At 49.0% G+C, this 27,936-nt stretch overlaps 1 protein-coding gene across 2 annotated transcripts; it reads left to right on the forward strand.

Moving 5' to 3' along the window:
- Nucleotides 1-884: 884 nt before the first annotated feature.
- On the forward strand, nucleotides 885-27,555 carry RNF141 (ring finger protein 141). 2 transcript variants are annotated; one of them, XM_063946437.1, is made up of 6 exons: nucleotides 885-1,042; nucleotides 10,845-11,043; nucleotides 13,873-13,981; nucleotides 15,327-15,511; nucleotides 16,885-16,992; nucleotides 24,140-27,555. In XM_063946437.1, exons 2-6 carry the CDS (start codon nucleotides 10,907-10,909, stop codon nucleotides 24,294-24,296), a joined length of 696 nt encoding a protein of 231 aa, XP_063802507.1. In that variant the 5' UTR covers nucleotides 885-1,042; nucleotides 10,845-10,906; the 3' UTR covers nucleotides 24,297-27,555. The 2 variants fall into 2 exon arrangements, with proteins under 2 accessions (XP_063802507.1, XP_063802508.1); XM_063946438.1 differs by lacking the exon at nucleotides 885-1,042 and having other exon boundaries at nucleotides 10,963-11,043; nucleotides 13,878-13,981.
- The last annotated feature ends 381 nt before the right edge of the window (nucleotides 27,556-27,936 follow it).

A 27,936-nucleotide genomic window follows, 5' to 3' on the forward strand; every position in this document is an offset into this window, starting at 1 on the left:
GGCCGCCTACCTGTCGCGGAGGGAGAGGCTGCAGCGGGGAGCTTCGTTAGCTCTTTTGCTCTCCACACGCTGCAGCACTCTCCGCCGGACATCCGCCGCTGGTCGCCGTCTTCTGCCTTCTTGCTTGGCTCCGCCGACGTCTTCTCCCGCACTGCCGATGTCTTCTGCTGCTCCGCCGACGTCTTCTCCCGCTGCTCCGCCGACGTCTTCTTCCGCTGGAGCTCTTCTTCCGCTGCCGCCCGCCGCCCGACTGACTGCTCCCGCTCCGCAGCGCCTCTTATATGGCGCCGGGAGCGGGCGGAGCTATGACGCGGCGAGCCCCGATTGGCTCGCCGCGGCGAGCTCTGATTGGCGGCCAAGGCGCGAGCCCTGATTGGCTCGCGCTTGGCGCGCCGTTTGAAATGCGCCGCGGTGATTGGAGGGGCTTGAATCCTTTCGGATGCAAGCCCCTCCAGACTGGGACCTGCCCGCCGCGCCGCCGCCCGTCGCTCCGTTGCCCGACGCGACGTGGGGAAGAAGGGGGCACCACCCTTCACAATTACACCATCCGTACTGCCCCAGGGGAATCTGCTGGTCACTGTGGGGGTATATAGTCCTGGCACTGACACAGGCTAGGGTGTAATGCTGTTATTATTACTCAGAGCTCTGACATATAGCACAGCGATGTACAGGGGCTTCTGCCTGACACTGTGGTAGGGGTATATAGCCTTGGCACCTCTGGCTCTCAGAGTAATTTTAATGGAGGGAAATGATTATTACTGGGCAGTAATCAGAGCAGTAGGAAGAGCACACGTGACGAAACAACAACATCTCCACATCACAGAAGTAAATGTTTCCCAAATCAAAGATGGCCGCCGCGCATCACTAACAATGCGCATCTGTCCGTGCGTGATGACGTCTAACAGAGTGACAGCTGAGCGGAGGCACCGGGGACGTGTGAGTGACAGTCCTGCGCTGCTCTACCGGGATCCGTGCACAATGCCGGGGCCAGACCAGCACCGTGCCCGCCTCCTGCAGCCCTGATACACTCACACACAGCCAGGTACTGTATGTACACACTGCTATATACACACACGCTGAGGTATGTACATACTGCTATATACACTCACACATACAGGTACTGTATGTACACACTGCTATATACACACTGCTATATACACACACACACACGCTGTGGTATGTACACACTGACACACACATATGTAAAGACGCATACAGGTATGTACAAACTGATACACAGGTATGTGCACACTGACACACACACACACACGTACACACTGATATATACACGGGTATGTACACATTGATATACACAAAGGTATGTACATACTGAGATATACACAGGTATGTATGTACACACTGACACAAACACTGGTATGAACCCACTGACACACACGGTTAAGTACATACTGATATATACACGGGTATGTATGTGTACACACACACAGGTGTGTACACACTGAGATGAACACCGACACACAAACACATAGGTTTGTACACACTGATAGACACACACACACACCGGTATGTACTCATCGACACACACACAAACTTGTATGTACACACTGATATACACACACACACACACACACACACACACACACACACACACACTGATATACACACACACACACACACACACACACACACACACTGATATTCACACAGTTATGTACACACTGACACACACAGGTATGTACGCACTGATATATATATTTCTCTTACGTCCTAGAGGATGCTGGGGTCCATATCAGTACCATGGGGTATAGACGGGTCAACTAGGAGCCACTGGCACTTTAAGAGTTTAATAGTGTGGGCTGGCTCCTCCCTCTATGCCCCTCCTACCAGACCCAGTTTTGAAAATGTGCCCGGAGGCAAGGCTGCCACCAGATATTGTGGGGTCCGAAACTGACAAAATGGGCAGTCAGCAACAGGGTGGGAGCGCAGTACTGATACTGTGCTCCGGCAGGCTCAGCAGGTGCGGCGCTATGAGGGGCGCCCTGGGCCACTGCAAGTACCCTTACACTGGTCACTCAGGCTATCAGGGACTCCGGTAAACGCTGCTAGTATAATACCTCAGGCCAGTATAAAATTTCAAATAGTGCCATGTTTGGGGGCGGAGCTTCTTCTCAGAGCGGACCCAGCAGCTCACTAGCGCCATTTTCTCCCTGCAGATCCACTTCTAGCGACGCTGACAGGGAGTGCTGTCCCTCCACACGACTCCAGCTCTCCTGTGCGGTACCAGGGAGTTGTAGAAGGGGTGGGAGGCTGTCATTTCGCTGTGTAGTCTATTAAGGGTACACAGTCAGCGCCAGGCAGTTCTTATATAACTGCGTCTGGGGCGCTGTGTGTGCTGGCTCCAAACTCTGTCTCTCTCTGAAGGTACTTGGGGGAAACTGTGTCTGACATTTTCGTGTGTGTGTGTGTATGCAAATCTCACATAACCATGTCCAGGGACTCTGTGTCTTAGGCTGCAGAGGAAGTATCTTCTCCAGAGGAATCTGTTCCACGTACCCAGGATGTAATATCATGTCTCTGACTTCTGAATCTGAGCCACAATGGCTGGCTTCCATTAAGGGAATGATATCTCAGATTTCTACTAGGGTAGCCCATACTGAGACTGAAACTCAGGTTTTAAGGAAGTCTATGGAAGTTTGGTCGGGTTCTGTTTCCCATTACTTCTAAATCCGCTAGCATATACCCAAAGAAACGTGCCTTCGCCCAGATTATGCAAGCCGACACTGATACCGACTCTGACACGGCAGACGGTGATGGGGATATGTTGAGGGGGGCGGCATCCCTTGCAATGTGGTGCAGCTCATGATTGAGGCCATTAGGGATGTGTTACACATTACTGACACACCACCTGAGCAGGTTGAGGAGGCTTACTACACAGACAATAAGAAAGCCTCGCTAACCTTCCCTGCGTACGAATTAAATGCATTATTTGAAAAGTCCAGGGAAACCCCGGAAAAAAAAATTCCAGATCCCAAAAAGGGTTCTGGTTGCTTTTCCCTTGCCTGAGGAGGATAGGAAAAAATGGGAAAACCCACCTATAGTTGACGCATCTGTCTCCAGACAGTCTAAAAAGGTGGTTTTACAGGATTCTGCGGGTTTCATGGTGGAGTCCATGAAGGACCTGGGTACTCTGAATGCAAGGATATCTTCCATGGCTGTCTCAGCACGCAGGAGACTCTGGCTGCGCCAATGGTCTGCAGACGCGGAATCCAGGAGAAGTGTGGAGAACCTACCCTTCACAGGTCAGGCTCTATTTGGGAAAGTGTTGGATGCGTGGATTTCCACGGCAACGCGGGTAAGTCGACCTTTCTTGCCTCAGCTGCTCCTTCTACGAAGAAACCCTTTTCTTCATCGACATCGCAGTCCTTTCGGACCGCAAAGACAAAAAAGTCCAAACCTCCTACCACATTCTTTAGAGGTGGTCGGGCAAAATCCAAAAAGCCTGTACCTGCAGGTTCCCAGGACCAGAAGCCTACTTCTGGTTCCTCAAAATCCTCAACATGACGGTGGACCACACAGCCTGGAGAACGGGCTGGTGGGTGCAAGACTCAGACGTTTCAGCCACGTCTGGGTGTCGTCCTACCAGGATACAGGATATTGTGTCCCAGGGGTACAGACTGGAGTTTCAAGAACTCCCGTCTCACCGATTCTTCAAATCAGGCTTGCCAGCTTTACTGACAGAAAGGGCTACCCTACAGGAAGCCATCCAAAAATTGGAAAAGTCAACGGTCATTGTTCCAGTTCCACCTTATATGCAACACATGGGTTACTATTCAAACCTTTTCGTGGTACCGAAACCGGATTGTTCGGTCAGACCGATTTTGAACTTGAAATCGTTAAACCCTTATCTGAGGGAGTTCAAATAAAAAATGGAGTCTCTGAGAGCGGTGATCTCAGGTCTGGAGGAGGGAGCGTTTCTGGTATCCTTAGATATCAAGGATGCATACCTCCACATTCCGATTTGGCCGCCGCATCAGGCTTATCTCAGATTTGCACTGTTAGACAGTCACTATCAGTTCCAGGCACTGCCATTCGCTCTGTCCATGGCACCGAGAATGTTCACCAAGGTGATGGCAGAGATGATGGTTCTCCTCCGCAGACAGGGAGTGAACATAATTCCATATCTGGATGATCTGCTGATAAAGGCATCATCCAGGGAGAAGTTGTTGCAGTCCATTGCTCTCATGACTCATCTGCTCAGGGAACATGGTTGGATACTGAACCTTCCAAAGTCACATTTGGAGCTGACAAAGAGATTGTCTTTCCTGGGGATGATCCTCGACACGGAAGCGCAGAGGGTGTTTCTACCGGTGGAGAAAGCGTTGGTGATACAATCAATGGTCCGGGATGTCTTGAAGCCTACCCGGGTATCGGTTCATCAGTGCATTCGCCTTCTGGGGAAGATGGTTGCCTCCTACGAGGCTCTACAGTACGGAAGATTTCATGCTCGGTCCTTCCAACTGGATCAGCTAGACAAGTGGTCGGGATTTCACCTACACATGCACCAGAGGATACGTCTGTCGCCGAAAGCAAGGATTTCACTCCTCTGGTGGCTGCAAATGCCTCACCTTCTGGAGGGTCGCAGGTTTGGGGTTCAGAACTGGATCCTTCTAACCATGGATGCAAGTCTCAGGGGTTGGGGCGCAGTCACTCAAGGGGAAACCTTCCAAGGAAGTTGGTCAAGTCTGGAATCCATTCTCCCAATAAACAGTCTGGAACTGAGAGCCGTATACAACGGCCTTCTCCAAGCGGCACATCTTCTGCAAAATCAGGCCGTTCAAGTACAGTCGGACAATGTGACGTTGTCGGCCTACATAAACCAACAGGGAGGAACAAAGAGCAGAGCTGCTATATCGGAGGTAACAAGAATCCTCCTCTGGGAAGAAAAGCACACAGTGGCGCTGTCAGCAATCTTCTTTCCAGGACTGGACAACTGGGAAGCAGACTTCCTCAGCAGGCACGATCTCCATCCAGGAGAATGGGGCCTCCATCCAGAGGTGTTCACAGAGGTGACCAGTCTTTGGGGCGTGCCTAAAATAGACATGATGGCCTCACGTCTCAACAAGAAACTTCGGAGGTACTGTTCCAGGTCGAAAGACCCACAAGCAGTGGCGGTGGATGCCCTGGTAACACCGTGGGTGTTCAAGTCCGTGTTCCCTCCACTTCCTCTCATTCCAAGAATTCTAAAACTCATAAAGAGAACAAGGGTTCAGGCAATTCTCATTGCTCCGGACTGGCCAAGGAGAGCTTGGTATGCGGATCTTCTGGACTTACTGCTGGAAGACCCGAGGCCTCTTCCTCTTCGCGAGGATCTTCTGCAACAGGGGCCGTTCGCTTATCAAGACTTACCGCAGCTACGTTTGACAGCATGGAGGTTGAACGCCAGATCTTAGCCCGGAAGGGTATTCTGAGCAAGGTTATTCCTACCCTAATACAGGCTAGGAAAGGACTAACGTCTAAACATTATCATCGCATTTGGAAAAATTATGTGTCTTGGTGTAAATCCAAGAAGTTTCCTACAGTGGAGTTTCAACTTGTATGGTTTCTTCTCTTCCTGCAAGCAGGTGTGGATATGGGCCTGCGTTTGGGATCCATAAATGTCCAGATTTCGGCTTTATCCATTTTCTTCCAGAAACAATTGGCTGCCCTCCCTGAGGTTCAGACTTTTTTGAAAGGGGTTTTGCACATCCAGCCTCCCTTTGTGGCGCCGACGGCACCCTGGGATCTTATTGTGGTTTTGTATTTCCTGCAATCAGATTGGTTTGAGCCTTTACAGCAGGCTGAGGTCAAGTTTCTCACGTGGAAGGCTGTTACATTATTGGCCTTAGCTTCTGCTCGACGTGTGTCGGAATTGGGAGCTTTGTCCTGTAAAATCCCCTACTTAATCTTCCATGAAGATAGAGCTGAGCTCAGGATGCGTCAGCAGTTCCTTCCAAAGGTTGTGTCGGCTTTTCATATCAACCAACCTATTGTGGTGCCAGTAGCTACAGACTTTTCAATTACATCAAAGTCCTTGGATGTTGTGAGGGCTTTGCAGATCTATGTGACGAGGACTGCTCGTCACAGGAAATTGGACTCTGTCCTTTATGATCCCAAGAAAATTGGGTGTCCTGCTTCTAAGCAGACGATTTCTCGCTGCATCAGGTTCATTATTCAACATGCATATTCTACGGCAGGATTGCCGTGTCCAAGATCTGTTAAGGCCCACTCTACTCGTAAGGTGGGTTCTTCCTGGACGGCTGCCTAGGTGGTCTCGGCTTTACAACTTTGCAGAGCGGCTACTTGGTTAGGGTCGAACACGTTTGAAAAGTTCTACAAGTTCGATACTTTGGCCACTGAGGACCTCAAGTTTGGTCAATCAGTTCTGCAGGAGCCTCTGCTCTCTCCCTCCCGTTCTGGGAGCTTTGGCACATCCCCATGGTACTAATATGGACCCCAGCATCCTCTAGGACGTAAGAGAAAATAGGATTTTAATTACCTACCAGTAAATCCTTTTCTCGTAGTCCGTAGAGGATGCTGGGCGCTCGCCCAGTTCTTCGTTATCCTGCAGTGGTTACTTGTTCAGTACTGCTTTGTTCTTAGTTCAGTACTGCGTTGTTACTTGGTTAAGTAATCTTGTTCAGCCATTGCTGAGTTTTCAAGCTGGTTTGCTTGGTTTGCCTTGTTTGTGTGAGCTGGTGTGAATCTCGCCACTATCTGTGTAAAATACTTCTCTCGAAGTTGTCCGTCTCCTCGGGCACAGTTTCTAGACTGGGTCTGGTAGGAGGGGCATAGAGGGAGGAGCCAGCCCACACTATTAAACTCTTAAAGTGCCAGTGGCTCCTAGTGGACCCGTCTATACCCCATGGTAAAATATGGACCCCAGCATCCTCTACGGACTACGAGAAAAGGATTTACCGGTAGGTAATTAAAATCCTTTTATACATGGATATGTACACACTGACACACACACACAGGTACAGGGGCGGATCCAGAACAAAATTACAAGGGGGCACCATGACAGAGGAAATGAGGGGGAGGTACTTTAGTGCGCACATAAGACGCACGTGCTCCAGAAAAGTGGGTGTGGCCTTGCAACAATAGGTGTGGCTTCAAAGAGTGCCATATCCATGAGGCAGTGGGTGACGCCACAGAATGTGACATAGGGAGGTTGTTTGTGACATGGGGAGGTTGTTTGTGACATAGTGGATGACGGGGTAGAGATAGTGGGTGACAGGGAGAGGCAGACAGGAGGGAGAAGTGATGGGGAGAAATAGTGGGAGACGGAAAGGCAGTGGGTGACATGGAGAATGTGACGGGGAGAGGCAGTGGGTGATGTCAGGTAGAGAGTAAAAGGCAATGGGTGACAGGAGAGAAAAGTGATGGGGAGAGATAGTTGGAGACAGAAAGGCAGTAGGTGACAGGGAGAATGTGACGGGGAGAGGCAGTGGGTGATGTCAGGTTGAGAGTAGAAGGCAATGGGTAACGGGAGAAAAGTGATGGGGAGAGATAGCTGGAGACAGAAAGGCAGTAGGTGACAGGCAGTGGGGTCTATATATGGGACACCGGTCTAGATGGGAATAGGGCAGAGAGATGGTGGTGGGAGGGGGAAACACTAGGTTGTAGAAGGGGGTACACTGGGCTGAATGAGGGGATGTTCCTGGCTGAGGGGCAGTGAGTTGGGGCAGGGGGCTGGGAGAGGCGAGACACTGGGCAGGCAGGGTGGTAGATACTGGGATAAGGGAGTTAGTGAGATGGTGGGGGACACTGGGTTGGATTGGGGGCCCCAGGGCATTATGAATGGGGAGGCACTTGGCAGGATGGGAAGGGGGCAGTGAAAGGGGTAACACTGGGCTGGTGAGGAGGGATCAGTATGTCTAGACTCACTGGGGGGTTCTAGATGGGAGAGCAGTGAGATGGGAACAGTGGGCTGGTTGGGGAGGGAAGGGGAAACACTGGGCTGGCAGGATTGGAGATACTGGGGCTGGGGGCAGTAATGGTGTGGGCACCAGGCTGGAGAAGGGGGCAGACACTGAGAGAGCACTGGTCTGCTGCTGTTTCTGTCTGGCCCTGCACATGCGAGTGCAGCACCGCACACTCTCAGTAGCCCTTCCCCAGTGTCCCTGCACCCTACCTGCTTCCTGGGTCCCCAGCTCAGCTCAATCACCCCTGCACTGCCAACTCAGGTGCAGGGATCTGTCTCCCTGGTGGCGGGTCCGGCTTGCTCCATCAGGCTGCGGCATGCTCCATCTAACAGGCGGCGGCATTGGCGGCTCTCACTCCCCCACAATCATCGTTCTGCGGAGCCCCTCCTCCCCCGTGTACTAGTGCAGCCAGGGAGAGGGTGACACTAAAGTCCGGAATAAGCCCAGACCACGAATCAGAATGGAGGAGGCGGAGCTGGGCTGATCGTTCCTAGCGAAGCTGCTACAGGAAGGAGGGACTGACAGCCGGCAGCCTCATTGTGCAGTGCAGCATTGAAAAAAAAAACCACCTCCTAAATGACAGTGGGGGCACGTGCCTTGGTGCCACCCCCCCCCCCCCCCCCCCTCCCTGAATCTGCGCATGCACAGGTATAAACACACGGACACACACATGGGTATGTACACACTGACGCACGCACGCACGCACGTACACACTGACGCACGCACGCACGCACGCACGCACGCACACACACACACACACACACACACACACACACACACACACACACACACACACACACACACACACACACACACACACACACACACACACACACACACACACACACACACACACACACACACACACACACACACACCCCCCCTAACCTTAACCATTCCCTGCGGCAGCCTAGCACTCTCCTGTTACCTATCCCTAACTCTCTTCTGCAGCCTATCCTTAACCGTCCCCTAGTGTCTAACCCTCTCCTGCAGCCTATCCCTAACCATCCCCCAGTGTCTAACCCTCTCCTGCAGCCTATCCCTAACCATCCCCTAGTGCCCAACCCTCTCCTGCAGCCTATCCCTAACCATCCCCTAGTGCCTAACCCTGTCCTGCAGCCTATCCCTAATCGTCCCCTAGTGCCTAACCCTCTCCCGCAGCCTATCTCTAACCATCCCCTAGTGCCTAACCCTGTCCTGCAGCCTATCCCTAATCGTCCCCTAGTGCCTAACCCTCTCCCGCAGCCTATCCCTAACCATCCCCTAGTGCCTAACCCTAACCCTCTCCTGCAGCCTATCCCTAACCATCCCCTAGTGCCTAACCCTCTCCTGCAGCCTATCCCTGTCTGTCCTCTTGTGCCTAGCCCTAACCCTCTCCTGCAGCCTATCCCTAACTGTCCCGTAGTGCCTAACCTTCTCCCGCAGCCTATCCCTAACTGTCCCCTAGTGCCTAACCCTGACCTCTCCCGCAGCCTATCCCTAACCGTCCCCTAGTGCCTAACCCTGACCTCCTCTCCCGCAGCCTATCCCTAACCGTCCCCTAGTGCCTAACCCTGACCTCCTCTCCCGCAGCCTATCCCTAAACGTCCCCTAGTGCCTAACCCTGACCTCCTCTCCGAAGCCTATCCCTAACCGTCCCCTAGTGCCTAACCCTGACCTCCTCTCCCGCAGCCTATCCCTAAACGTCCCCTAGTGCCTAACCCTGACCTCCTCTCCTGCAGCTTATCCCTAACCGTCCACTAGTGCCTAACCCTGACCTCCTCTCCCGCAGCCTATCCCTAACCGTCCCCTAGTGCCTAACCCTGACCTCCTCTCCCGCAGCCTATCCCTAACCGTCCCCTAGTGCCTAACCCTGACCTCCTCTCCCGAAGCCTATCCCTAACCGTCCCCTAGTGCCTAACCCTGACCTCCTCTCCCGAAGCCTATCCCTAACCGTCCCCTAGTGCCTAACCCTGACCTCCTCTCCCGCAGCCTATCCCTTACCGTCCCCTAGTGCCTAACCCTGACCTCCTCTCCCGCAGCCTATCCCTAACCGTCCCCTAGTGCCTAACCCTGACCTCCTCTCCCGCAGCCTATCCCTTACCGTCCCCTAGTGCCTAACCCTGACCTCCTCTCCCGCAGCCTATCCCTAAACGTCTCCTAGTGCCTAACCCTGACCTCCTCTCCCGAAGCCTATCCCTAACCGTCCCCTAGTGCCTAACCCTGACCTCCTCTCCCGCAGCCTATCCCTTACCGTCCCCTAGTGCCTAACCCTGACCTCCTCTCCCGCAGCCTATCCCTAACCATCCCCTAGTGCCTAACCCTGACCTCCTCTCCCGCAGCCTATCCCTAAACGTCTCCTAGTGCCTAACCCTGACCTCCTCTCCCGAAGCCTATCCATATCCTAACTGCATCCCCAGTGTACACATACTTTGTTTAATATTCGTATTAGAAACATTGTATAAAATGACTTTCAGGCTGTGTGTATAAGGTGTATATGAAACATAAAAGCACTCTGTGTAGTCTTGGGTCCCATCCCCACGATATCTCATAATGGTAAGCAAACAATAGGAAAAATCCAATCTCCTAAATGCATCCGGTCCTGAACATTCTGGATATGGGAGCCTCAACCTGTAAACTGATTGGCTATGTGGTCTGCCCAATCCCATATGGGTGCGGAGGGGTGTGCGTTCCCTGCCCCCACTCTGCATTGGATGCAAGTATGGAGGGTATTTGGCCAGGCTGATGGAACGAGGGGACTCGGCATACAGTATCCCGGGTCCCTTTACAAATGTTTTGAAGCCAAACATACCTTATATATTACTGTTAAGTACTATGAATGAATGTGATAATGTTTGTAGGCATGTTATAAACACGGATGGGTCTTTTTGTGTCTGTATCCGGTATATTTAGTTGCCTGTTAATACCTGTCCTATCTTATAGGACCTGTTCTACTCAGCGAAACCTACATTGCCTGGGGGAGGTATTTCAGTCATTCCCCAGCGATGGGGCAGCAAATCTCCGGCCAGACAGTGATGAACAAGCTCCCTGAGAAAGTGGTCAAGCACGTGACCCTTGTGCGTGAGAGTGGCTTCCTGACGTATGAGGAGTTCCTAGGACGGGTCGCTGAGCTCAACGATGTGTAAGTTTCTTATAAACTGCTCCACAACTTCCGACGTTATACCTGACGCGCCACTGGCTGCCCGATGCCCCCTACGCTAGATTCCTGTGGATTAGTGTATAGTAGCTGTGTCTGGCCCTATTGCTATTCTTCCGTGACTGTCTAATTCCATTTTCTAATAAGTGGCTCTGTAAATTATTTCTCTTATCGCCTTATCTGAGTGCCAGAATTCTCTCACTCTCATCTGGTGGCCATTGCAGAAGGCTTGGTCTGTAACAGTTCTAGTGTTCATTCTAGCACCCTGCACCTTTCAAATCTTGTGCAGTTCCACTTTTCTGCCTGGGGTGTCGCTCTCTGCTAGGGTGCTTCTCAGCACACACAGGTTTGTATTACAGCACTGAGTAACAGATCGGGGTGTGCTGAGAAGCACCACAGCAGAGAGCGACACCCCAGGCAGGAAAGAGGAACTGCACGGATTTTGAAAGGTGCAGGGTGCTAGAATGAACACTTGAACTGTTACACCAAGCCTGGACACAAAGGGGCCTACAATGATGGCCATCTCCTAATGTTCCCACTGAATATGGGCAGGGCACTGGGGTTGCGGGCAGGGGTCTTATGGGCGCATTAAAGGGGTGGGGCGTGGCCAGCAGGGGTGGGGATGCGGCCCCGTCGCTATCACGCGTGGAGGTGTGCCCAGAACTTACGGACATGCCGGTCTGCCCACATGCCTTCTCCTAACTGAATAGATGCCGTGCACCATCGCCGGCCCCCAAACAGCAGCAGACTGTCAATCTCTAATTAGGACGTTTGCAGATGGTACCTGTAAATCAATGAATATATGTATGGTGCCTTTTTGGCAGAAATGTTCAGTGTTGCATTTTATAATTCAGTACATTAATGATTGAATCATGTTAGTCCCACGTATATGCAGAACATTTATAATTATAATACAAGTTAATGCACTTTAAAAAGAAACTCATTGTGTAACCGTCCGCCAGTCTGCATGAATGTGTATACTTAGTAACATTTTCATTTTAAGGACTGCTATTATAGAAATATAGATTTTGACGGCAGATAAGAACCACTTGGCCCATCTAGTCTGCCCTTTTTTTTAACCATATTGTTACCTCAAACCGTTTGATCCTTATTTCTTTGTAAGGATATCCTTATGTCTATCCCATGCATGTTTAAATTGCTTTACTGTCTTAGCCTCTACCACCTCTGATGGGAGACTATTCCACTTGTCCACTACCCTTTCTAGTAATTTTTCCGCAAATTTCCCCTGAACCTCCCCCCCTCCAGTCTCAGTGCATGTCCTCGTGTCCTATTGCTTCTCTTCATTTGGAGAATGTTTCCCTCCTGGACTTTGTTAAAACCCTTGATATATGTGAAAGTTTCTATCATGTCCCCCCTTTCCCTTCTCTGCTCCAAACTATACATATTGAGATTTTTTAGTCTTTCTGGGTATGTTTTGTGATGTAGGCCATGCACCATTTTAGTTGCCCTTCTTTGTACAGTCTCTAATGTATTAATATCCTTTTGAAGATATGGCCTCCAGAATTGTACACAGTATTCTAGATGAGGCCGTACCAATGACCTATACAGTGTCATTATTACTTCTTACTTTCTGCTGCTGATTCCTCTCCCAATGCAGCCAAGCATCTGACTAGCCTTCCTCATTGCCTTGTTACATTGCTTACCTGCCTTTAAGTCACCTGAAATAGTGACTCCTAGATCCCTTTCTTCCTCAGTAGTTTCCAGTATAGTGCCATTAATACTATATTTATCCTTTATGTCACCTGAAACAGTGACTCCTAGATCCCTTTCCTCCTCAGTAGTTTCCAGTATAGTGCCATTAATACTATATTTAGCCTTTGGATTTTTGAGACCCAAGTGCATGATTTTGAATTTTTTGGCATAAAACTGTAATTGCCACACTCTTGACCATTCCTCTAGTCTACCTAGATCATCAGTCTTTAGTTTTACCCCTACTGGTTAGTCTACCCTGTTGCATACTTCTGTGTCATTTGCAAAAAGTCATACTTTCCCTTCCGTAACATTTGTAATGTCACCAATAAAGATATTAAAAAGCACTGGTCCAAGTACAGATTCCTGGGGTACTCCACTGGTAACATTTCCATCCTGTGAATGCACTCCATTTACCACAACTTTCTGTTTTCTATCCTGCAACCAAGATCTTATCCATTCAACCACCTTGGTATACAATCACAAGCTTTCAAGTTTCTTTAGCAGTCTGCGATGTGGCAGAGCGTCAAAAGCCTTACTAAAGTCTAGTTAAGCTATATCTGTGCCCCCTCTCCCCCTTTACTTTAGTCACCTAGTCAATAAGGTTTGTTTGACATGATACCCCCCCCCCCCCCTCCCCCCAGTGTATCCATGCTGTTTGGGATCCTGTAAATTGCTGGATTTGAGATAATCTACAACTCTTTCCATCAACTACCCTGCTACTGATGTACAGCTCATTGGTCGGTAGTTGCTTGCGCCTTCCTTGCTTCCACTTTTGTGCAGCGGTATTCAGTTACTAAATGTATGCAAAGACAAGCACATGGCCCTTACTGGGACTTGCAGTTCTACACTAGCTACAGAGCCACATGTTGCTTTAGTCGGTCCCTTATACTCCTGTATGATTTTTCATGCCTTGTTTACTGTACTTTAGATTACAGCTGTATATCACTTTTTGTGTCTCTCCAGCCACAATTTACAGTTCATATGATGGATGTGTAAGTCATTCAGTCTGTAACCAGTACAATGGAACAGTCCGTTTTGTATGCTGTGTTTATTTAGTCCATCCGTCTGTTATGGATGCATTTATTTCATTTCCTTTTTCAGAACAGCTAAGCTGGCCGTGGGACAGGACAAACATCTCCTGTTTGAAGTACAGCCAGGATCTGACTCCTCGGCTCTGTGGAAAGTGGTTGTGCGCGTTTTGTGTACAAAGGTGGGTGCTGCACGGACTGCGCAGGTTTAGGGGACGCATTAACAAATATGTTGTTTTTGAGCTTTGCAATCTGAACGTTTGTATAGGAGATTTCACCTATAGATATGTAAAAACATATAATATAGATTTCTGTAACATGATATATTGGAAGAGTGGAGAAAAAAACAGAATATTACAGTAGGTTATTGTACACTGCACATATTGTTATATACTGTACTGTACTTTTTATTTATTCAACTGGGATCTGACTTTCAGATGCTTTAAGGGAGTAATATGATATTGGGGGGTGTTGGTGGGGGCAAGGAGTAATATGATAATGGGGGGGGGCAGGGAGTAATATGATAATGGGGGGCAGGGAGTAATATGATAATGGGGGGTGTTGGTGGGGGCAGGGAGTAATATGATAATGGGGGGTGTTGGTGGGGTCAGGGAGTAATATGATAAGGGGGGTGTTGGTGGGGGCAGGGAGTAATATGATAATGGGGGGTGTTGGTGGGGGCAGCGAGTAATATGATAAGGGGGGTGTTGGTGGGGGCAGGGAGTAATATGATAATGGTGGGTGTTGGTGGGGCAAGGGAGTAATATGGTAAAGGGGGTGTTGGTGGGGGCAGGGTGTAACATAATGGGGGGAGTGTTGTGGGGGCAGGGAGTGATATGATAAGGGGGGTGTTGGTGGGGGCGGGAGTAATATGATAAGGGGGGTGTTGGTGGGGGCAGGGTGTAACATAATGGGGGAGTGTTGTGGGGGCAGGAAGTAATATGATAATGGGTGGTGTTGGTGGGGCAAGGGAGTAATATGATAAGGGGGTGTTGGTGGGGGCAGGGAGTAATATGATAAGGGGGGTGTTGGTGGGGGCAGGGTGTAACATAATGGGGGGAGTGTTGTGGGGGCAGGTAGTAATATGATAATGGGGGGTCTTGGTGGGTCCAGGGAGTAATATGATAATGGGGGGTGTGGGTGGGGCAAGGGAGTAATATGATAAGGGGGGTGTTGGTGGGGGCAGGGTGTAACATAATGGGGGGAGTGTTGTGGGGGCAGGGAGTAATATGATAAGGGGGGTGTTGGTGGGGGCAGGGTGTAACATAATGGGGGAGTGTTGTGGGGGCAGGGAGTAATATGATAATGGGGGGTTGTTGGTGGGTTAGAGGGAGTAATATGATAATGTGGGGGAGGGAGTAATATAATAATGTGGGGGGAGGGAGTAATATGAGAGTAGGGAGTGGGGGTTGCATTATCATAAGTGGATATAAGAAAGGTGTATTTATGTATAGGAGTAGGTGCTGATGCCTCTGTCATAAGAAGCCACGCAGTAGAGCAGTGATCTGGTTATTGTTTGACTTCCAGATTAATAAAACCAGCGGCATTGTGGAGGTGTCAAGAATCATGAATCTCTACCAGTTCATCCAGCTTTACAAAGACATCACCAGTCACGCGAGTGGCGTGTTTGCCCAGAGCTGCGCAGCTGCAGAGGAGAACGCAGAGAGCTTGCCGTCCATGTCTTCCTGCCAGGCCAGCATCTTAATGGGGAGGTACGGCGCTTGTTAGTGCGGACAGAGGGTGTTCCTGTCTGCGTGACGCTTTCTCTCCATGTTTATGTTGGATCAGACCTGAAGTGGCTGACAGAAGGAGTGGTATTTGCAGAACACTCCGGTGTAACAGAGGGAGTGGTATTTGCAGAACACTCCGGTGTGACAGAGGGAGAGATATTTGCAGAACACTCCGGTGTGACAGAGGGAGAGGTATTTGCAGAACACTCCGGTGTGACAGAGGGAGAGGTATTTGCAGAACACTCCGGTGTGACAGAGGGAGAGATATTTGCAGAACACTCCGGTGTGACAGAGGGAGAGATATTTGCAGAACACTCCGGTGTAACAGAGGGAGAGGTATTTGCAGAACACTCCGGTGTGACAGAGGGAGAGGTACTTGCAGAACACTCCGGTGTGACAGAGGGAGAGGTATTTGCAGAATATTCCGGTGTGACAGAGGGAGAGATATTTGCAGAACACTCCGGTGTAACAGAGGGAGAGGTATTTGCAGAACACTCCGGTGTGACAGAGGGAGAGGTATTTGCAGAACACTCCGGTGTGACAGAGGGAGAGATATTTGCAGAACACTCCGGTGTGACAGAGGGAGAGATATTTGCAGAACACTCCGGTGTAACAGAGGGAGAGGTATTTGCAGAACACTCCGGTGTGACAGAGGGAGAGGTACTTGCAGAACACTCCGGTGTGACAGAGGGAGAGGTATTTGCAGAACACTCCGGTGTGACAGGCATATAAAGAGCTACAGGGAAATTAAATCAGCATTTTGGAATAAAGTTTTGCGTATGTACACAATGGTAACAGATTATTGTTTACATAAGATCCTGTTCCTGGCAAGGAACTACCAGACTTTCTTACTAAATGTATCCAGCACCCTATAAATCTTTGAATAACTCTTTACACCCCCATGAATGTATCTTGCCCCCGTATTTACTAGAAATTCTCAAACAACACTTGTCTCATAATTGTAACTGGTGCTACGGTCTGTTCCCGTCCCATAATTGTCACCTGTTCCGTGTCACTGGTGGAGATGCTCGTTCCCCCACCTGCCCTTATAGGTGTCACTGTTGCTACTGTCTGTTCCCCTCCCTATAAATGTCACCTGCTCGGTGTAACTGGTAAAGATGCTCCTACCCCCACACCCTCCTGTTTATAATGTATGTCCAGGAGAAACTCGAGGAGCGCTGCCTTCCACCTCTCTACCTTCTTATGACGTTGGCTCCTGCTCTTTGCGTTGGTGCCTTTTTGTATATATTTAGAAGAATCCAGCATTGGCTGTAGCTGCCACTATATTTTGCAAAGAGCCAAGTCAATAAGCTGCTGTGTGTGATGTCACTGACTTACAACTTTCCGTATTCCAGGGTCAAGCAGCTGACGGATGAGGAAGAGTGCTGCATCTGTATGGACGGCCGTGCTGATGTCATCTTGCCTTGCGCTCACAGCTTCTGCCAGAAGTGCATTGACAAATGGTGAGAGACCGTTATTTGCTTATGTCCAGAGTTACAGAGGATTCTTATCAACGTATACATCTCGCACATCATGGTGGTCATTCCGAGTTGATCGTTCGCTAGCAGTTTCTCTATCGTCCTAGTGGATGCTGGGGTTCCTGAAAGGACCATGGGGAATAGCGGCTCCGCAGGAGACAGGGCACAAAAAGTAAAGCTTTTCCAGATCAGGTGGTGTGCACTGGCTCCTCCCCCTATGACCCTCCTCCAGACTCCAGTTAGATTTTTGTGCCCGGCCGAGAAGGGTGCAATCTAGGTGGCTCTCCTAAAGAGCTGCTTAGAAAAAGTTTAGCTTAGGTTTTTTATTTTACAGTGAGTCCTGCTGGCAACAGGATCACTGCAACGAGGGACAGAGGGGAGAAGAAGTGAACTCACCTGCGTGCAGGATGGATTGGCTTCTTGGCTACTGGACATCAGCTCCAGAGGGACGATCACAGGTACAGCCTGGATGGTCACCGGAGCCGCGCCGCCGGCCCCCTTGCAGATGCTGAAGTCAGAAGAGGTCCAGAATCGGCGGCTGAAGACTCCTGCAGTCTTCTAAAGGTAGCGCACAGCACTGCAGCTGTGCGCCATTTTCCTCTCAGCACACTTCACACGCAGTCACTGAGGGTGCAGGGCGCTGGGGGGGGGCGCCCTGGGAGGCAAATGTAACCTATATAAAGGCTAAAAATACCTCACATATAGCCCCCAGAGGCTATATGGAGATATTTAACCCCTGCCTGGATTCACTAAATAGCGGGAGACGAGCCCGCCGGAAAAGGGGCGGGGCCTATCTCCTCAGCACACGGCGCCATTTCCTCTCACAGCTCCGCTGGTCAGGACGGCTCCCAGGTCTCTCCCCTGCACTGCACTACAGAAACAGGGTAAAACAGAGAGGGGGGGCAAATTTATGGCGATATTTTGATATATATAAAGCAGCTATAAGGGAGCACTTATTATAAGGCTATCCCTGTTATATATAGCGCTTTTGGTGTGTGCTGGCAAACTCTCCCTCTGTCTCCCCAAAGGGCTAGTGGGTCCTGTCTTCGTTAGGAGCATTCCCTGTGTGTCTGCTGTGTGTCGGTACGTGTGTGTCGACATGTATGAGGACGATATTGGTGTGGAGGCGGAGCAATTGCCAAATATGAGGATGTCACCCCCTAGGGAGTCGACACCAGAATGGATGCCTTTATTTATGGAACTACGGGATAGTGTCAACACGCTAAAGCAGTCGTTTGACGACATGAGACGGCCGGACAATCAATTAGTGCCTGTCCAGGCGACTCAAACACCGTCAGGGGCTGTGAAACGCCCTTTGCCTCAGTCGGTCGACACAGACCCAGACACAGGCACTGACTCCAGTGGTGACGGTGACGAATCAACCGTATTTTCCAGTAGGGCCACACGTTATATGATTTTGGCAATGAAGGAGGCGTTACATTTAGCTGATACTACAGGTACCACTAAACAGGGTATTATGTGGGGTGTGAAAAAACTACCTATAGTTTTTCCTGAATCAGAAGAATTAAATGACGTGTGTAATGAAGCGTGGGTTGCCCCTGATAAAAAGCTGATAATTTCAAAGAAATTATTGGCATTATACCCTTTCCCGCCAGAGGTTAGGGAGCGCTGGGAAACACCTCCTAGGGTGGACAAGGCGCTAACACGCTTATCTAAACAAGTGGCGTTACCCTCTCCTGAGACGGCCGCACTTAAAGATCCATCAGATAGGAGGATGGAAAATATCCAAAAAAGTATATACACACATGCAGGTGTTATACTACGACCAGCTATAGCGACTGCCTGGATGTGCAGTGCTGGGGTAGTTTGGTCAGAGTCCCTGATTGAAAATATTGATACCCTGGACAGGGACAATATTTTACTGTCGTTAGAACAAATAAAGGATGCATTTCTTTATATGCGTGATGCACAGAGGGATATCTGCACACTGGCATCACGGGTAAGTGCTATGTCCATTTCGGCCAGAAGAGCTTTATGGACGCGACAGTGGACAGGCGATGCGGATTCAAAACGACATATGGAAGTTTTGCCGTATAAAGGGGAGGAGTTATTTGGAGTCGGTCTATCAGATTTGGTGGCCACGGCTACAGCCGGGAAATCCACCTTTCTACCTCAAGTCACTCCCCAACAGAAAAAGGCACCGACTTTTCAACCGCAGCCCTTTCGTTCCTTTAAAAATAAGAGAGCAAAGGGCTATTCATATCTGCCACGGCAGAGGTCGAGGGAAGAGACAGCAACAGGCAGCTCCTTCCCAGGAACAGAAGCCTTCCCCGGCTTCTACAAAAGCCTCAGCATGACGCTGGGGCTTCTCAAGCGGACTCGGGGACGGTGGGTGGTCGTCTAAAAAATTACAGCGCGCAGTGGGCTCACTCGCAGGTAGATCCCTGGATCCTGCAGATAATATCTCAGGGGTACAGGTTGGAATTAGAGACAGATCCACCTCGCCGTTTCCTGAAGTCTGCTTTACCAACGTCCCCCTCCGAAAGGGAGACGGTTTTGGAAGCCATTCACAAGCTGTACTCTCAGCAGGTGATAGTCAAGGTACCTCTTCTACAACAAGGGAAGGGGTATTATTCCACTCTTTTTGTGGTACCGAAGCCGGATGGCTCGGTAAGGCCTATTCTAAATCTGAAGTCCTTGAACCTGTACATAAAGAAGTTCAAGTTCAAGATGGAGTCACTCAGAGCAGTGATAGCGAACCTGGAAGAGGGGGACTTTATGGTATCCTTGGACATCAAGGATGCGTATCTCCACGTTCCAATTTACCCCTCACACCAGGGGTACCTCAGGTTCGTTGTACAAAACTGTCACTATCAGTTTCAGACGCTGCCGTTCGGATTGTCCACGGCACCTCGGGTCTTTACAAAGGTAATGGCCGAGATGATGATTCTTCTTCGAAGAAAAGGCATATTAATTATCCCATACTTGGACGATCTCCTAATAAGGGCAAGGTCCAGAGAACAACTAGAGATGGGATTAGCACTGTCGCAAGAAGTGCTAAAACAGCACGGGTGGATTCTGAATATTCCAAAATCCGAGTTAATGCCGACAACTCGTCTGCTGTTCCTAGGGATGATTCTGGACACGGTTCAGAAAAAGGTTTTTCTCCCGGAGGAAAAAGCCAAGGAGTTATCCGAGCTTGTCAGGAACCTCCTAAAACCAGGAAAGGTGTCTGTACATCAATGCACAAGAGTCCTGGGAAAAATGGTGGCTTCTTACGAAGCAATTCCATTCGGCAGATTCCACGCAAGAATTTTCCAAAGGGATCTGTTGGACAAATGGTCAGGGTCGCATCTTCAGATGCACCTGCGGATAACCCTGTCTCCAAGGACAAGGGTGTCTCTTCTGTGGTGGTTGCAGAGTGCTCATCTATTGGAGGGCCGCAGATTCGGCATACAGGATTGGATCCTGGTGACCACGGACGCCAGCCTGAGAGGCTGGGGAGCAGTCACACAAGGAAGAAACTTCCAGGGAGTATGGACGAGCCTGGAAACGTCTCTTCACATAAACATTCTGGAACTAAGAGCAATATACAATGCTCTAAGCCAGGCAGAACCTCTGCTTCAGGGAAAACCGGTGTTGATCCAGTCGGACAACATCACGGCAGTCGCCCATGTGAACAGACAGGGCGGCACAAGAAGCAGGAGTGCAATGGCAGAAGCTGCAAGGATTCTTCGCTGGGCAGAGAATCATGTGATAGCACTGTCAGCAGTGTTCATCCCGGGAGTGGACAACTGGGAAGCAGACTTCCTCAGCAGACACGATCTTCACCCGGGAGAGTGGGGACTTCATCCAGAAGTCTTCCACTTGCTGGTAACCCGTTGGGAAAGACCAATGGTGGACATGATGGCGTCTCGCCTCAACAAAAAACTGGACAGGTATTGCGCCAGGTCAAGAGATCCGCAGGCAATAGCTGTGGACGCGCTGGTAACGCCTTGGGTGTACCAGTCGGTGTATGTGTTTCCTCCTCTGCCTCTCATACCAAAAGTATTGAGAATTATACGGCAAAGAGGCGTAAGGACGATACTAGTGGTTCCGGATTGGCCAAGAAGGACTTGGTACCCGGAACTTCAAGAGATGATCACGGAAGATCCGTGGCCTCTACCTCTAAGGAGGGACTTGCTTCAGCAGGGTCCCTGTCTGTTTCAAGACTTACCGCGGCTGCGTTTGACGGCATGGCGGTTGAACGCCGGATCCTAAAGGAAAAAGGCATGCCGGAAGAAGTCATTCCTACTTTGATTAAAGCAAGGAAGGAAGTAACCGTGCAACATTATCACCGAATTTGGCGAAAATATGTTGCGTGGTGCGAAGATCGGAGTGCTCCGACGGAGGAATTTCAACTGGGTCGATTCCTACATTTCCTGCAATCAGGATTGTCTATGGGTCTCAAATTGGGATCTATTAAGGTTCAAATTTCGGCCCTGTCGATTTTCTTTCAAAAAGAATTGGCTTCAGTCCCTGAAGTCCAGACCTTTGTTAAGGGAGTGCTACATATACAGCCTCCTGTGGTGCCTCCAGTGGCACCGTGGGATCTCAATGTGGTTTTGGACTTTCTAAAATCTCATTGGTTTGAACCACTAAAGAAGGTGGATTTGAAATATCTCACATGGAAAGTGACCATGCTTCTAGCCCTGGCTTCGGCCAGGAGAGTGTCAGAACTGGCAGCTTTATCTTACAAAAGCCCATATCTGATTTTCCATTCGGACAGGGCAGAACTGCGGACTCGTCCGCATTTTCTCCCTAAGGTGGTGTCAGCATTTCATCTGCACCAGCCTATTGTAGTGCCTGCGGCTACAAGTGACTTGGAGGACTCCAAGTTACTGGACGTTGTCAGAGCATTAAAAATATATATTGCAAGGACAGCTGGAGTCAGAAAATCTGACTCGTTGTTTATATTGTATGCACCCAACAAGATGGGTGCTCCTGCGTCTAAGCAGACGATTGCTCGTTGGATCTGTAGCACAATCCAACTTGCACATTCTGTGGCAGGCCTGCCACAGCCTAAATCTGTAAAGGCCCACTCCACAAGGAAGGTGGGTTCATCTTGGGCGGCTGCCCGAGGGGTCTCGGCTTTACAACTTTGCCGAGCAGCTACGTGGTCAGGGGAGAACACGTTTGTAAAATTTTACAAATTTGATACTCTGGCTAAGGAGGACCTGGAGTTCTCTCATTCGGTGCTGCAGAGTCATCCGCACTCTCCCGCCCGTTTGGGAGCTTTGGTATAATCCCCATGGTCCTTTCAGGAACCCCAGCATCCACTAGGACGATAGAGAAAATAAGATTTTACTTACCGATAAATCTATTTCTCGGAGTCCGTAGTGGATGCTGGGCGCCCATCCCAAGTGCGGATTATCTGCAATAATTGTACATAGTTATTGTTAACTAATTCGGGTTATTGTTGAAGGAAGCCATCTTTCAGAGGCTCCGCTGTTATCATACTGTTAACTGGGTTTAGATCACAAGTTGTACGGTGTGATTGGTGTGGCTGGTATGAGTCTTACCCGGGATTCAAAATCCTCCCTTATTGTGTACGCTCGTCCGGGCACAGTACCTAACTGGAGTCTGGAGGAGGGTCATAGGGGGAGGAGCCAGTGCACACCACCTGATCTGGAAAAGCTTTACTTTTTGTGCCCTGTCTCCTGCGGAGCCGCTATTCCCCATGGTCCTTTCAGGAACCCCAGCATCCACTACGGACTCCGAGAAATAGATTTATCGGTAAGTAAAATCTTATTTTTTAGCAGCCGTGCAAACGCTATGCCGCCGCCCACTGGGAGTGTATTTTAGCTTAGCAGAAGTGCGAATGAAAGGATCGCAGAGCGGCGGCAAAGTTTTTTTTGTGCAGTTTTAGAGTAGCTCAAAACCTACTCAGCGCTTGCGATCACTTCAGACTGTTCAGTTCCTGTATTGACGTCACAAACACGCCCTGCGTTCGCCCAGCCACGCCTGCGTTTTTTCGAACACTCCCTGAAAAACGTCCAGTTGACACCCAGAAACGCCCACTTCATGTCAATCACTCTGCGGCCACCAGTGCGACTTAAAAGCTTCGCTAGACCCTGTGCGAAACTACATCGTTCGTTGTAATAGTACGTCGCGCGTGCGCATTGTGCCGCATATACATGCGCAAGAAGTGCCGTTTTTGTGCCTCATCGCTGCACAGCGAACGAATGCAGCTAGCGATCAACTCGCATATCCGGGGAGCGTCCCGGGGATTCTCTGTGTCCGATACTTCCTCACAGTACGTCCAGACATGATACGGTGAGTGATAGCACCCGGGGGCCAGGACGTGAGTACAGGAGGGTGAGATGGGAGCTGCAGGATGCTCCCCACATACCGTGTGTGACTGGAGAATCCGCATTACTCCTCAGAGCTAACATGGTTCATATCAGGGTGGGTGCGGGGTAGTGTAAGGAACTTGTGTCCCCATCAGAGAGGAGGTGAATGTATAAGCCATTGCATTGGGGCTAGTGTCTCGAGTACTGTACTTGCAAATAGAGATTTCCCACTAGTGCTATGCAGACATGACCGTAACCTCAGGAGATTTATGGAGGTCCCAAGGATGTGTGACAGAGCAGGGTGTTGCGATCTGCTACCTAGTTTTGAGGGTAATAAGTTTATTACAAAGATAATATGGATTCTATCTAGTTTGTGAGTCAACATTATTATCAGATGTGTATAACGAACAGATATTGAGGAAGGAAAAGACTTCATAGTGAAGAGCAATCCTATCATTTACCATAGTTTAGTTTTTATGAGAATCCCAGTGATTTCTTTCTAGCGGAAGAAATGCTTTATTCCGTCTTATGTAACCATAGTCAGCCTCCGTTATCAATCCACTGAATTAAAACCAGATTGTGAAATTCTGGCATCTTATTTACGTAAAGGGGATTTCTGTTTAGGAATATCCACCCTAAGAAATCCTCAGTTCCCCCATGCAGCAAATAGGTGGCGGTTCTCCGTACGGTAAGTAGTTGGGATGGAATCCAGCCACTTCTCGGTGTCTGTGTTCTTGACCCCCGCGGGCATATTTGCAGTTATTTATGTTTCCTGACTATTAGGATAAACTGTAGACACAGATATTCCTGCATGTGTAACCAGAATGTTGTTTCGGTAGGAGTGATCGCATCCGAAACTGCCCCATCTGCCGCCTACAGGTGACCGGGGTGAATGACTCGTGGTTGGTGTCTGATGCCCCCACACAAGATGATGTGGCCAGCTACATTCTGAATTTGGCTGACGAGGTGGGACAGCCTAACGACACTTTCTTCTGACCACTTGGGAACGGTCCCCGCCCGCGATGGGCTGTGGCCCCCTAAAGAGCCCCTCGCTGTTTTTATGTTGTGTGTTCAAGTGTTTTATTTGCTTAAAATGGTGTCGGTGGACTTTCAGCGTTAGGATAGAGAGCAATACACTGGTGACAAGCTATTTTCATGATGACTAATGAGAGAATAATCTATTTTATCTACCCACAGTTGTGCTTCTAATTTATTGTGTATAATCTGCACTTACTAATGTAGGAAAATGCTTTGTCTTCTTTTGCACTTGTGAATACTGTATATATTTTCAGCTTCTTAAGATATAAGGGGTTTATACTAATGGACTGTTAATGAATCTGTTTTAATTTTATGCTTTCAACAAAAGGTGAAACCAATCCATTCTTCATTGTATGTTTCATGGCGTTTTGCAGTCCTGCTGCGGAAACGTTAGTCTAAGCAGACGTCGTTCACTAACTATTTATTCACTTTTTTTCTTTTTCTTTGTAAAGATAATTAAATCCGATTTAGACACCGTGGGCCAATCCAGGCGCGGGATGTAATGAACTCCGAAATCGGCGGCCGTGCAGGAAGCCGGCAGAACTCGTCTGTTTTTTTTTTAAAGGAGCAATCGTGTAGAAGCATGGTTTAGCCTTGGACACGATTGCCCCTTTAAAAAAACTTCCGCGTTCAGGCATTCCGCACAGCCGCCAAATTCGGACTTCATTACATCCCGGGCCAAGTGTTGGGGCGCTACAAACACTGGCAGTTAAGTAGTAAATGTTTTTCAGGTTTATTGGAAATGTAGGAATTCTACTTTTGTGTGGAAACGATTTTTAATACATTTGTGCTTTTATTAATATGAATGAGTACTGCTGTATAATTGTTGTAATGTGGAGCCCAGCACAATATTTACTCCACCCAAAAATGATTGAAATCGTAACCTTTAATGTAAATGTTTCCTTGTACAGAATAGGTTGCAGCTGTGACCTTATATAAGCTGTGGAAATAATATAATACTGCATCTGTCTCAATGAGAAACGTATAGCTCTGCGGGTTCTTCAGGGTATGACGACTTCCGTATGTGACTGCGCATGATAAAGAGACGTTGTTGGCTGAAACTCATTAGGGGAAAGATGTACTAAGCTGTGGAGAGAGATATAGGGGTATATGCAATTAGCGGCAAATTATCGGCCGTTTTTCAATTCGACACAATTCGACAGGCTAATTTCGGCAAGTGGGTGCCGAAATTGACCATATGCAATAAAAAACGGATTCGACAGTCCCGCTGCCGAAAAACGGCCGATTTGACGGATTTGTTCCGTTTTTTTGAAGCCCTTGGATGGGGGGGGGGGCAGCCTCGGGCTTCACCCCTGGACCTTGGGTGGCTGGGGGGGGGACCCCTTGATTGAAGGGGTCCCCACTCCCAAAGGGTACCCCGGCCAGGGGTGACTAGTTGGATATTTAATGCTACGGCCGCAGGGCATTGTATAAAAGTGACCCCTGGCTGTGGCATTATTTGTCCAGCTAGTGGAGCCCGATGCTGGTGTAAAAAATACGGGGGACCCCTACTCTTTTTGTCCCCCGTTTTTTTTTGCACCAGGCGTAGAGCCCGGTGCTGGTTTTAAAAATACGGGGGATCCCCTGTCCATTTTTCCCCCGGATTTTTAGAACCAGGACCGGCTCGAAGAGCCCGAGGCTGGTTATGCTTTGGAGGGGGGACCCCACGCCATTTTTTTCCGGGATTTTACCATTCCATCTAAAAAAATATATATATATTTTTAAAAATATATAAATAATACTTGTGCCTCCCAAAAAGACAAACCAAGTACCTACTCCCTTCTAATATAAATAGATATGCTATTACCAATAAAAAAAAACACCAAAAAAAACATGTTTTAAATTTTTTTTATTAGTTTCACCCACCAAAGTGTGACGGATTGAAAATGACGAATTTACTGTCTAAAAGCACTGTTGTCAAATTTCCAAACTTCAATTGAATATACTTTTGTCGAATTGCCGCATTTGTACCATTGCAGAAAAGTCGAATTTGACAAAAGTCGAATTTGGAAAGTCCGTTTTTTTGACGGAAAGTACTGTATTGCATTGTCGATTTTTTTTTTTTTGGCGAAAAAGTCCAGTTTTTCGACAATTTCGGGAATTCGACCGCAATTGCATATACCCCAAAGTATCAGCCAATCCGCTCCTATGTTACAGACTGAGTTTGAAAAATGCTGATCGGCTGGTACTTTATCTCCATGGCTTAGTACATATGCCCCTGTCACCTTTTCCTTACCTGATGTAACAGAGAGAGTCTGTATCCCGTTACCCTATATAATAAGCTGGATTTCAGAAGAAAACATTGATGTCCGTGTAAGTAATTGGCCCAAAATGCGGCCCACAGTGTTGGCAGATGGGTTACCCAGAGGTACCTTAGGGCAGGCATGTCCAAACTGCGGCCCTCCAGCTGTTGTGAAACTACACATCCCAGCATGCCCGTACACAGTTTTGCTGTAAGAGAATGCTAATGCTGTGTCAGGGCATGCGGGGATGTGTAGTTTCTCAACAGCTGGAGGGCCGCAGTTTGGACATGCCTGCCTTAGGGTGTACACCTCCACAAGCGATAATAAATAAATGTATGAATTGCACAAATATATATATATATATATATATACACTAAGATGTTCCGAGGAGCCCTGCACAGACGAGGCAGCCACCCAGTGAGCTTATCTAACGTCCTATGACACTACACATCATGCCGCTATGCTGTCACTGCTTCCTGGTGAGCTCATTGGCTGCCTCTGCCGTGTGCAGGTACCAAATAATTTCAGCAGTAAAATGTAGCCTAACTCTTTTCTTTTGTGTAACATGTTACATGTTGGTTATAGTCTTAGTAATGTTTGTTTTGTCCCCCCATCTGTGCGTCCTGTGCAGCGTTGCCTTGGCTATAGGCTAATAGAAATGTATTTATTTGCATGAAGCCTTTGAAAGAGGAACGTTGAGCAGCCCTCGCTGCATTACTTTTGTTGATTAGGCAGAAACTATCATTGGGGATATTCTGTAACAGTGGAGGAACCTGAAATGTTCTTTGTTGGAGTGATGACTGGTCTATTAAAGGGTCTCTCCTCTTTCTAATGGGAAGGGGGAGGCGATGGCAGTACAGGTGGCTTGAAGGACAATCCATTCCCATGTACAATCCACTCCTCTTATAGAATATCCCAATGTGCTTCGTTTTTGTTTTTTTTATGTTTAAAAATAAAAACAAACGTTGAAACAATGTTGTTGTCCTGATTATTACTCTCATATCAGGTAAAGTAACATTATGCTATAACATATGCCGGACGGGCGGGTGCTGAGTCCAAGGGGCGCACGGAACCATGAAGGATCATAGTTCTAGGACTGTTGAGAGGTGCCGCTCTTGCATGTGCCCCTGTCGGTGAGGTGGCGCGCTCGCATGTGCCCCTGTCGGTGAGGTGGCGCGCTCGCATGTGCCCCTGTGGGTGAGGTGACGCGTTCTCATCTGCCTCTGTGGTGGCGGTGGTGACGCGCTTGCATCTGACCCTGTGGGGGAGGAGGCACTCTCGCATCTGCCCCTGTGAGGGAGGAGGCACTCTCGCATGTGCTCCTGTCTGTGAAGGAGGCGCTCTGGCATTTGCCC

Source organism: Pseudophryne corroboree, chromosome 11 (assembly GCF_028390025.1).
Source record: "Pseudophryne corroboree isolate aPseCor3 chromosome 11, aPseCor3.hap2, whole genome shotgun sequence".
NCBI classification, from domain to species: Eukaryota; Metazoa; Chordata; class Amphibia; order Anura; family Myobatrachidae; genus Pseudophryne; species Pseudophryne corroboree.

What these genes read in the sequence shown, in the direction of transcription:
- RNF141 (XM_063946437.1), top strand. Translation starts at nt 10,907, where the DNA reads ATGGGGCAGCAAATCTCCGGCCAGACAGTGATGAACAAGCTCCCTGAG. An exon ending in GTCGCTGAGCTCAACGATGT is followed by an intron (nt 11,044 to 13,872) that starts GTAAGTTTCTTA and finishes TTCCTTTTTCAG; the next exon opens with AACAGCTAAGCTGGCCGTGG. An exon ending in CAGAAGTGCATTGACAAATG is followed by an intron (nt 16,993 to 24,139) that starts GTGAGAGACCGT and finishes TTGTTTCGGTAG; the next exon opens with GAGTGATCGCATCCGAAACT.